At 40.1% G+C, this 12054-nt stretch overlaps 1 protein-coding gene across 2 annotated transcripts in view; it reads right to left on the bottom strand.

Annotated features, from left to right (window-relative positions):
* Window positions 1-12054, bottom strand: part of LOC143973962 (sodium-dependent phosphate transport protein 2C-like) — a 40613-nt gene that overhangs the window by 15238 nt on the left and 13321 nt on the right. The window contains exons 3-10 of one of the 2 annotated variants that reach the window (XM_077474894.1): window positions 8655-8759; window positions 8014-8142; window positions 7460-7603; window positions 6133-6244; window positions 4970-5165; window positions 4727-4822; window positions 3961-4078; window positions 1061-1228 (exon numbers count right to left, since the gene is read on the bottom strand). In XM_077474894.1, the coding sequence (XP_077331020.1) occupies window positions 1061-1228; window positions 3961-4078; window positions 4727-4822; window positions 4970-5165; window positions 6133-6244; window positions 7460-7603; window positions 8014-8142; window positions 8655-8759 (1068 nt within the window). The remainder of the gene's footprint in view (window positions 1-1060; window positions 1229-3960; window positions 4079-4726; window positions 4823-4969; window positions 5166-6132; window positions 6245-7459; window positions 7604-8013; window positions 8143-8654; window positions 8760-12054) is intronic. The other variant, XM_077474903.1, reaches the window with a different exon arrangement.

Genomic DNA, 12054 nt, shown 5'->3' with positions numbered 1-12054 from the left:
TGCCGGTCCAGGCCCCACCCCCCATTTGTATTCACTTTAATGTGTTTTGCAATATGGTAATTTTGTTCTATATTCTGAAAATAAATCTTTACAGACAATAAAATTTAAAATCTACCCCTGCCTGGAGTCTCCTGGTATAAAGGGCTCGTTCACACCTTTTGCTTGTGATAATGCATAGTATATTGCATTATGCAATTCAGGTAGCCCATTCATTTTGCCAATGTACAAGAAAAAAAAGACAGTTGTCATTGTGTTACTTTAGTGTGTGGGGTGTTATTTGGAAATAAATGACACCAAATTGCATTAGTACTTGTAGGCAAAACATTTGTTTTTGTTTTGGATAGAGTGGATATGGATTAGGGCTCCTGTCAGGCTTACACTGCTCTCTGTGCCCCTGTCGTGGAGGTTTACCCTCCCTGTTTTTCATATTGACAATTATCACTGAAAGTGAGAGTGAAAGAAAATCCCAAATTTGGGGTTGTCATTAGGACAGGGATATAGGTAAATTCTTCCAAGGGGGACATCAGTTCTTGATTCTATCACTTTGGCTAGATTTCCTCTCACTTCCTGTTTTGGCTATGGGATAAGAAGTGAAGTGAAGTCTCCCTAATGGGACACAGATGGCAAAAAAAAAAGGACATGTGTTGTAATCCTTGAAAAGAAAAAAAATAGCTTTTCATTCCACTTGAAACTGAACTCTGAAGGAAGTAGTCACATTGTTTGGCTTAAATATGCTTTTGAAATGTTAGAGAGAATATCAGATCTGGGGTGCAGGCTGTATGTACCATAGTGGCACTCGAAGGTGCCTTATGACCTACCCCCACATTAATAAATTTCTCTTTGTTTCCCTCTTTTGACCACCTCTGGCTATTGCTGGCTAAATTCATTCATCATTTTCATAATTCATAAATTGATAACATCAATTAGGTGACAACATTATGTCTACATATGGTGTAGACATCAGGTAGGCCCCACAGGTGTCAATGAAAGCTTAGTCTGCAGCCAAGGAAAGTGTCCAGTGCTAATTATTTAAGCATAGTTATGATTACATTTTTTTCACCTGCATTAATTATCTTCTTGATGACTTGTGCAATCTGACCCTTCAGGACAGAGTTAAGAATTTTGACGATGAGGATGAGGCATGTGCAAAGCACCAACAATGATGCAGTCAGGAGGATGAAACCCACTGCTATGTCCGGGAGATTGATGTGTGAAAAAATATGAATGCCTGGTTGAGGAAAAAGAGATTAGTCATAGATATACACCAAAGTAGCACTAACATGCTATACTGTGTGCCCCGTGCAGGCCCCATACACTCTCTTGATGACCATGAAGTACAAAGCCTAAAATGTCTAGGTTATTTGTACAGAGCAGTCTGTAAACTTCAGGATATTCCTTCACACTAAAAAACATTTGCACTATTTGAAAGTAATATTTCCATTTTCAAAGAATGGTGCCTCTAATGGTTAAGAACATTTAGCTTTTTTATTAATATTATTTATGGTACTTATATAGTGCCGTCAATTTACGCAGCTCTTTACATATACAGTGGTGTGAAAAAGTGTTTGCCCCCTTCCTCATTTCCTGTTCCTTTGCATGTTTGTCACACTTAAGTGTTTCGGAACATCAAACCAATTTAAACAATAGTCAAGGACAACACAAGTAAACACAAAATGCAATTTGTAAATGAAGGTGTTTATTATTAAAGGTGAAAAAAAATCCAAACCATCATGGCCCTGTGTGAAAAAGTGATTGCCCCCCTTGTTAAAACATACTATAACTGTGGTTGTCCACACCTGAGTTCAATTTCTCTAGCCACACCCAGGCCTGATTATTGCCACACCTGTTCACAATCAAGGCATCACTTAAATAGGAGCTGCTTGACACAGTAAGGTCCACCAGAAGATCCTTAAAAGCTACACATCATGCCGAGACCCAAAGAAATTCAGGAACAATTGAGAAAGAAAGTAATTGAGATCTATCAGTCTGGAAAGGGTTATAAAGCCATTTCCAAAGCTTTGGGAATCCAGCGAACCACAGTGAGAGCCATTATCCACAAATGGCGAAGACATGGAACAGTGGTGAACCTTCCCAGGAGTGGCCGGCCGCCCAAAATTACCCCAAGAGCGCAGCGACGATTCATCCAAGAGGTCACAAAAGACCCCACAATAACGTCCAAGGAACTGCAGGCCTCACTTGCCTCAGTTAAGGTCAGCGTTCATGCCTCCACCATCAGGAAAAGACTGGGCAAAAATGGCCTGCATGGCAGAGTTCCAAGGAGAAAACCACTGCTGAGCAAAAAGAACATCAAAGCTCGTCTCAATTTCTCCACAACACATCTTGATGATCCCCAAGACTTTTGGGACAACATTCTGTGGACCGATGAGACAAAAGTGGAACTCTTTGGAAGGTGTGTGTCCAAGTATATCTGGCGTAGAAGGAACACTGCATTTCATAAAAAGAACATTATACCAACAGTAAAATATGGTGGTGGTAGTGTGATGGTCTGGGGCTGTTTTGCTGCTTCAGGACCTGGAAGACTTGCCGTGATAAAAGGAACTATGAATTCTGCTGTCTACCAAGAGATCCTGAAGGAGAATGTCCGACCATCTGTTCGTGTACTCAAGCTGAAACGAACTTGGGTTCTGCAGCAGGACAATGATCCTAAACACACCAGCAAGTCCACCACCGAATGGCTGAAGAAAAACAAAATTAAGACTTTGGAGTGGCCTAGCCAAAGTCCTGACCTGAATCCTATTGAGATGTTGTGGTATGACCTTAAAAAGGCCGTTCATGCTCAAAAACCCTCTAATGTAACTGAATTAGGACAATTCTGCAAAGATGAGTGGGCCAAAATTCCTCCAGGACGCTGTAAAAGCCTCATTGCACGTTATCGCAAACGCTTGGTTGCAGTTGTTGCTGCTGAGGGTGGCCCAACCAGTTATTAGGTTTAGGGGGCAATCACTTTTTCACACAGGGCCATGATGGTTTGGATTTTTTTTCACCTTTAATAATAAACACCTTCATTTACAAATTGCATTTTGTGTTTACTTGTGTTGTCCTTGACTATTGTTTAAATTGGTTTGATGTTCCGAAACACTTAAGTGTGACAAACATGCAAAGGAACAGGAAATGAGGAAGGGGGCAAACACTTTTTCACACCACTGTACATTGTACATTCTCATCAGTACTTACCCTCAAGGAGCTTACAATCTAGGTAGTGTCATGGTTGGGATTCAAACCAGTGACCCCTTAACTACTAGGTGAGAGTGGTACCCACTACACCACTGTGCCATTCTTTTGTGAAATAAGACCCATTTGAAGACCTCATTCCAGTTAACAACTAAGCTGTACTCTCATGTATATAGGGTTATCTTACAAAATGGCTTTCTTGCTGTTCATTGTTCACCTCAAGGGAAAACAATATTGAGGTAAGTTGTTAAAACATTGTCTGGAATTGCCTCATAAACTTTATTCCATCTGTCAATGATATCATGATAATGATACATGTAATTCATCACAGAAAGTCTTTAATGGTATGGTTAGGTTCCATGCACATACACGCTTAGCAGCTCCTGTATGCTCAGGTAAAACATCTCTGCCTCTTTTATGCACTAGTGGTGCCACACATGCTGAGTACAGTTGCCAAAACAAGTGAATGGCTGCACGCAGCCATGGTCGGATAAACACCAATGGCTTCTGCATCAGCCTGAGCTTACCTATGGATGCGTGTATGGCACTTCCCCACACAAAAGTGGTATGGTTTTGTACAGCCATTCACTTGTATTGGCGTCTGTTTGTGGCATGTGCAGTTCCTTGGGTGTGAGTAAACACTAGGAATTTTATGCTTTAGCACACAGGAGCTGCTAAGCGTTCATGTGCATAATGACTTACTCTTTACTGTCTATATAAGCTTTGGGGCATTTTCTAGCAACCAGAAGGCACTGATCTCACACTTACATCTCTCTATGTTTTCTTCTATTGTGGTGTTAATTTCTATGAAAGTTCCAGATACGTTGGTGATGCAGGAAACTGTGCTGCAGTCAGTCAGGTTATTAACTGGGAAGTGCTCGGTCACCTTGAAAAATTGAATCAAAGAAAAGAATTTCTTGAAGTGTTTTTTTTCCCCCAGGCTCCACACAAACATACTTTCCATCAACACCATTAAACTGGTTATAAACCTCAGACCTGAAATATGAACAAAGCATATCCCTCTATAGTGTCCCAATCTAGAGCACTAAGTGTCATTTCTGTCTGCTGCCTCATTCCTCTCTTATCTGCATGAGTCACTTCTGACAAGTTTTCCTGACACCAAATGGTGACAGAGGAAGGAGCTCCAGCTGATTGACAGCCTCAGCTCTGTTCCTGTGTGCTTTATGGAGGGCGGTGTTTCTATTCCCCCAATCAGCTCTCAGAGCTCTCCTCACTGAACTCTGAAGAGTGTGAACTCAACTCTCCTCCTCCTTTTTTTCTGACAACTCAGACTTTGAATGGATGTAGAGAAGAGAAGACTGGAAATAAACAGGTACAACTTATGTAAGGAGATTTGGTTTATCTCTGTGTACCACCTGAGGCCAGCCACTTGTGCAATCTAATAAACCTGCTTGGTCATCCTCTGCAATATTTGATACAATATCGCCATAATGTGGACAGTGAACAGTTGTGATTTAAAAAAGAGGGCAGCTTTGCCTTTCAATCAAAAACATTGCTGGAATTGGACACTTACATTTTTCTCTTCTATCTCACACCATCTCTTGATCAGACTTTTATTTGCACTTTGAGGATCACCAATAGCGTTTCCAGTGATTACAGAGCTGTCCAACTAGAGGGCATCAATAAGAATGTTGAATTCAGATAATGTGGTTCATATATGCTCACACAGCAGATATATATATATATATATATATATATATATATATATATATATATATAGATAGATAGATAGATAGATAGATAGTCTGTCTCTCACCTTGATAATGAGATCAGTGAAGGGCCGGGTGATGACTTTCAGGATATCCGGGGCTTGGCCTCCAGCGTGGATGTTGAAGCTTTTGATGATAGCTTCGGACAGGTATAAGAGGTAGCCTGTTCCCAGCTCAATAGGAAGTAGTATAATCACTGTCAACCAGTTAAACATTCCATGCACAGCTGAACCACCAAAGGCCCTACAACCAATCAATTCAAATTGTTACACAGATTCTACTTCAGTTATCCAATATTGTAACATTTTATACATCCAGCTTTGTACATAAAAAGAAGTATATGTCTATTAGCTCCCTATAACTTTGTGTATCACAGTGTAGTTGTAAAATCCCATCTTTAGCATCTTGTTAGGTTGTGCTCCATCAGGTGAAAATATTATCATGCCCTCTGTTGAAGTCGGAAGTGACGAAACGCATTAGGGAGTGGCATACACGACGTTCCCGGAAGTGACGATTGCGTTCCACCGCTAACCAGATCCAGGAAGTGACAGACAGTGTCAGCAAGGAGATACATGCGGATGCTCCTGGCATATGGATAATACGGTGATAGAAGACACATCTTTTAAATGCTGTATTACTTTGGATTAATGTACGCAGATTATTATAGGGGGTCTTTTTATTCTGTGTGACTAACGATAAAATAAAATAGAATTACGCTATGTGCAAATTCTTCTTTATTCTATGACGTGTTTGGAGCACTTTTGGCAGCTGGACCCTAGTGGATGGCAATGGAATTGTGGTAAATCTAGAGAGGGAATACCTCCTTAAAGGCACTTTTTTCAGATTTGTCTGGTGAGTTTAACCCCCTAGGGGGGGACGTGCTACACAGGGTGAATACCTGTGAAAATCTGGTGGATGGCATATTAACAGCACTTGAAATAAACACCGATATCACCTTGCAATGCTGATTAAACCACTATTGTCACCTTTCCTGCACATTAAGGACTTTTATTAACTCTATATGGTGCTATCTCGGACTTTGCTTACAGCGCTGTTTTAGTACTGAAATTTTCAGTAATTGGACTGATTGATTTTTGTACTACCTGTTACATGAAAATATTATCTACTGTGTTGATCTGCAAGTCTTGAACATAGTTGAACCAGCCACAAAGATTTATTTAGTGTATCCGGTAAATGAAATGAATTTTACCTTCGAAACTCATTGCGATCTCCTGACTGTGCCAAGGACACTAATGTGCTGGTCACTGAGGTTCCGACGTTCACTCCCATAACGATGGGTATAGATGCCTTCACATTTAGTACTACAGGGGAGAAAAAGACATGAATTTTGCACATAAAAGCAATATACCATGAAAATTGTGAAACCAAACAGTCCCACCTGTGATTAAAAAATATGGAAGCTGCCATCGCAAAATGTTACCTATCCTTACTTTATTACCTATGACCATCGATCTTGTACTATGGCTTATTGACCTAATAAAAATGACTACTGACTATAAAAGCAAACTAAAAATGGTAGCTTCAGTGTTTTATATCTATCAAGTTCCCTGTAAACTTTCTAAAGACAAAGGATGGCCTTCAGGTGTATTCATGATCTCACCATGCAGGATCTTTTTTGACTGGCTTTTCTTTGAGAGCAGTCATATGTGAATATCTTCTCATATCTAGGACATCCTTAGCTTTGTTTGAAGTTCCTCATCTAATGCTAAGGGTACCTTCCCTAAAAATAGTCTTTAGTATTTTATGGACTTGAATGACAAACTTTTATTTCTCTCCCTAACCTCTAGTCAAACTTCCTATTTTGGCTGCTGGAGGACTACCTTGTTTTATATTCCAATGAAGGATCCTCTAGAAGGCTGATAATACAGAAAACCTTTAATGCCCCATGCACACTGTCAGATTTTCTGCTGATTTTTTCCTTCAGATTTACCAAAACCATGTAGTCCAAGGGCCTGCCTGATTGCATACACATTGAGATTCCTAAGGTTTGACCTCATATTATATGGTTTTGGTAAATCTGAAGGAAAAAATCTGCAGAAAATCTGATAGTGTGTATGGGGCTTAAGAGTGCTTTTGTGTTACTTAGTCTCTAGTGGAGTCTTCAGATTCACATATGTACAATTTAGTAGTGCAGGAGGTCTGTGTCTTCACTGCATTTTCTGTTCCCAAAAACACCACTATAAGTGAAAAAAAAAAAAAAATGTCCCCAATCTGGGGAAATCACACCTTTAACAGTTATCATATAAACATTTATCAAAATTTGAATATTTGGGACTCCCTCTTACTTTTTCTCCCGGTAACAACATTCCCCAGTACAAACAATGTCTAAAACTGTGGAAAAAAAGTTTTGAGGCTTGAGCTATACTTTAAGTTGGAATAGTGGTAAAGATACTAACACTTATATTGTTTTGCAGATCTTACAGTAGGTAAATTCAAAACACTTATAAATGAGCTGCTTCTTGTTCTAGTCCTTTTTTGTCTCAGGTTTTGGGTATGTAATCTGTATAAATACTTACTTCCAGAGGATACCATGCTGACAATAATGGAAGAAGAAGTACTTGAGCTTTGCACCAGAACCGTAACCAGGACACCAATTACCAGACCAGCAATTGGATTCGCTAGAATGTCATTGTCACTGAAAATATCACCGGTGAGTTTACCTGCAAAAAAGCATAAAGTGGATGAACTCAATATTTAGAGGTTGAAGCACTCTGTTGATATAGATGACGATATTGCAAGACTGAACTGGCAGCTCATACCTAGATAGGATATAGTGTACATTAAATGATTCGCAGGACCATAGGATGCGAGTGTTAAAGTGAAACAAAGCGAATGGAGTTGCTTTTTGAATTCTTCAGTGATGTAATATCACTAGCACCTCGACATATTGTATACATTTCAACTTTTTAGAAAAATTGCACTAGTTCTCTCACTCTACTATTTTTTCATATGCTTTATAAAATGTATGAATACACAGTACAGTCCCCGTATTACAGTAAAAAAAACAAAAAAGCTGAATCAGATTTTTGTAACCCTTAAGACTAGACTTTTTGTTTTGCAGTTTACTTACTTCCAACTAGCTGGAAAGCTGAACTTAGAACATCCAAAGAGCAGATGAACAAATAGAGAAACCCTAGGAGTAGGAAACTTTTGACCAGCGCCATCATAACTCTTTTCACTCTCTCTTTATTGTTCATCTCTGCAGAGAAGATAAAACATATATTATATCACTCATTTAGTATTTTAAGTATTTCTAAAGTCCAATCTTTTTTGGCTTGAGTATGAAAGGGGTAGAACCCCTCAAAGGGCTTTAATGTTGTCCTTGCTGTGAAGATTAACTCTCTTTATTTGTCTTAATCATCATTGTCCCCGGGAGAAAAAGTCAAGGGAACTTTAGAATTTTACAGTTTTAGTGGAACAGAAGGTAAGATGAAATCATACCACATAAAAACCTGTTCCAGTGGCAATAGTCTAATAGAAGATCCTCAATTTGGAGAGATTTCCTCTCAATTTCTGTTGTGTTTCTGGGACAGGAGGTGATGGGATATCTTCCCAAATTAAATACACAAAAAAACACATGCACACAAACACTTGACGAGGGTTTTATTAATGTCCTTCTCTATCCAAAACTAAGAATAGGTTTGGGATTTAGATGTATACCCAATGTCAACTAGGCCAAACAAACTTTAAATAACCTCATTCAGAACCCACCTTTCCAGGAGGGACCAGATGGCTGAAGTTCAGGCAAGGCCCAGGGGTCAATATCTTCATTTGGCTCTTCATGGGGCAGATCCATAGATGTTGTGTATGAGGAATCTATATAAAAAAATAATGCTGCAAGATTACATTCTCCAACATTTAGAAGTATTGGGGCTTGATGTTCAAAATATGTGAATGAAAATGGTTGCATCCAGATTTTCTCTTTATTTAGAACACTCATTCTAGTATTTGGCACTGGATCTATGCTAGCACTTTTGGGCAAAGTGATCTACTGCCCAACAGTATCCATATAGTTTTGGCTATGACCTCACTAAGAGGTGGCTGGGTGATGCAGCAAAGTGGATCCTGGAACATATGTTAAGGTAATTAATCACAGATAATAGCACTTAGGCAGGATTGGTCCACCCTGACCACCATCTATAAGGGGTCAGGGGAGGAATAATTATTCACTGAAACCAGGGCATGCTTTCTTCCCCCATGCCAAAGCTTCTTTTCCTCCCACTAACTTTTTAGGTTTGGGGAGGAGCCCTGCTGGATCTCCTGGGGTTATATATTGGAGGGCTGACACAGAGGACACACACACCTGTTTCACCTGCCTAGACCTACCAGACCCATCTACTTCCACCAATCCCAGGTATACTTCATTACTTGCACATGGCTCACTCTGAGCATTCATCTTACTTTTAGATTTTTTTGTCACCAGTTCTATTTCAATTTTAATTTGGCTTTTTTTCACTCTCTTTTTCTTTTTTTCTTTCTCTCTTTTTCACTTCTCTGACTCTTATCACTTGCTGGCATTTCTTCACCATTTTCCTTTCCCATTTCAGTCTCCTATGCCCCTACTATTCTTGGCTCAGGCTTTCTATTCATACATATCATTAGTACTTAATACAGGAATATACTTTTTTATAGACACGTGCATTTGTTTTCATCTGAATGCATCTTTGTCCAAATTTCGGGTATTTTCGTTATCGTTTGTTAAAGCAGAACGTGCAAAATCCGAAAACCGAAAGATAATAGACAAATACAAATGCTTTATTTTCGTTTTCGTTGCAACAGTTCAATATAGATAGGAGATTCAACATGACACTGACAATAGCGATCTGTGTCCATTGAACCTGTGGTTAAATGTGCCTAACCTTAGCTCTATTATTTCTAAATTATTCTACATAGAGAGAAAAGATTCAACACTATAGAGAAAATAGCAGAAAAGGTCGAATGTGCCTAACCTAACTCTATTAGTCCAAGATTATTCGACATAGAGAGAAAAGATTTGACACGAAGATTCGACTAAGCAGTTGCCGCAAACGGACATTTATGGTCAAATGCTCTGCCCATAGGCTATAGAAGAATTCTAATGTTGGTTGACTAGTAATAGTATTTAACAAATATAATTGTTACTAGTGTCATACAACATTAGAATTATACTATAGCTTGTAGGCAGAACATTCGAACGGAAATGTATGATTGTGGTGTCGTACAGTTTAGCTGCTCCGTCAAATCTTCTTAGAACTTTCGACAGACACCATGAGCCTTCAATGACAGATTCAACCTCAATTATTTCGGATTTTTGGATGAATGCATTTTTTAACTAAACAAAATAAATAAAAAAGAATTTCGGGGGTAACTAAATAAATGTATTTTTCAGACAAAAACAAAATTTCAAAATGAAATATTTCAGTGTGCACATGTCTACTTTTTTATGCCTATAGTTTCCAATACACATGGATTCAGTGAGACTCCTGGGGACACACTCTCACATGCGCACCATGACTGTCCTCTAGTTTGCCCCTCCGGGGTCCCGTTCAGCTCCGCCTGCACGGCTCCCGGTTGAGACACCTGCTGCTACCTCCGGGAATTGCACACCTGCTGTCCTGGCCTCATTTAGTGGTGAGTATGGGACCCCATATTATGGCTCCCACGCTCTGCAACTACTCCATCAATTCTATACCACCTACCCATTTATATTCTTCTATCTTAGGTACATCTGTACATGCATCAACTCCTGAAGAGCGAGCTGGGTCTCGTGAAACACGTCGGGTACACTAAATGCTTGTGTATCACATATTTTCCACTCCTAGGGTACACCAATGCCGTGTGCTACATGCTTATCATCCATTTATTTACCATTGTCTAGTTTTCATGTATTTTGTTTTACAACTGGCCATTTCTGATGATACTAATGTATGCATGACTTTTACCTGAATAAACGCATATACTTTATACTTCAATTACTGGTATGATGCTTTTTGGCCAAATGGTGCCCACCTCATTTAAAGTCCCATTAGGGGGAATCTTTTGTTGCTGACTTCTTAGGCTGGAGCAGTCTTTCTCCCTCTAAGGCCGCGTACACACGCGGGGACTGTTCGCCCAACTTTGTCCGTCAAACAGTTTCGGCAAACAGTCCGCTCAAAATTAGCATGGACGGACATGGCCACACACGACGAACGAACAGTTTGCTGAAACCGTGCGCGATGACGTGAACGGCACGTACGACGGGATGAAGAATACGACGTCCTATACACTGCATTATAACTTTCGGCGTGTAAATCCTTTCTGAGCATGCGCGCAACTTAGTTTGACGAACAAGCCTACACACGGGCGGACTGTTCGCTCAAACAAGGTTTCAGCGGACAGTTTTACGGAATTTCCGAAAAACCTTGTTCGTCAAACTGTCCGCTGAAACTGTCCGCTGAAAGCCCACACACGAGCGGACTGTCCGCCCAAACACTGTTCAGCGGACAAAGTTGGGCGAACAGTCCGCGCGTGTGTACGCGGCCTTACTCTACTCACACCAACACTCAAGCATTTTATCTTTGCATTGACTATCAATTATTATTATTATTATATTATTATACATAATTTATATAGCACCAACAGTTTGTGTAGTGCTTTACAATGTAGAGGGGGGACAGTAAATTACAACACAGTTCAATACAGAAGGGACAGGAGGGCCCTGCTCATGGAGCTTACAATCTAAAGGAAGGGGAAGGTGGTACAAAAGTTAAAAGCTGCGGGGGATGATCTGATGGAGGTGACTCAGGTACAGATCCTATGTGGATGTGGGATAGGGTTTCCTGAATAAATGGGGGTAGGGGCTGAGTGGACATACTGGGGCATGGAGTTCCAGAGGATGGGAGAGGCTCTGGAGAAGTCCTGGAGGTGAACATAGGAGGAGGTAACAAGGGAGCTAGAGAGCAGGGGTCTTGGGAGGAGTGGAGAAGATTATTTGGATGATATCTGCAGATGAGGTTGATGATGTAGCTGGGGGGCAATGTTGTGGATGGCCTTGTATGTTGTGGTTAGTATTTTGAATCAATGCCATATAATTTTTCCCTCCTGTTAATCACCTTTTGCTTCTTCTATTGACCACCAGGGCATTCTTTCTCCA

This window comes from Lithobates pipiens, unplaced genomic scaffold, assembly GCF_037356315.1.
Source record: "Lithobates pipiens isolate NorthernLeopardFrog02 unplaced genomic scaffold, aLitPip1_a1.2 Scaffold_1, whole genome shotgun sequence".
NCBI classification, from domain to species: Eukaryota; Metazoa; Chordata; class Amphibia; order Anura; family Ranidae; genus Lithobates; species Lithobates pipiens.
The sequence above is the reverse complement of the archived record's forward strand: the minus strand, read 5'-3'. Positions and strand labels throughout refer to the sequence as shown.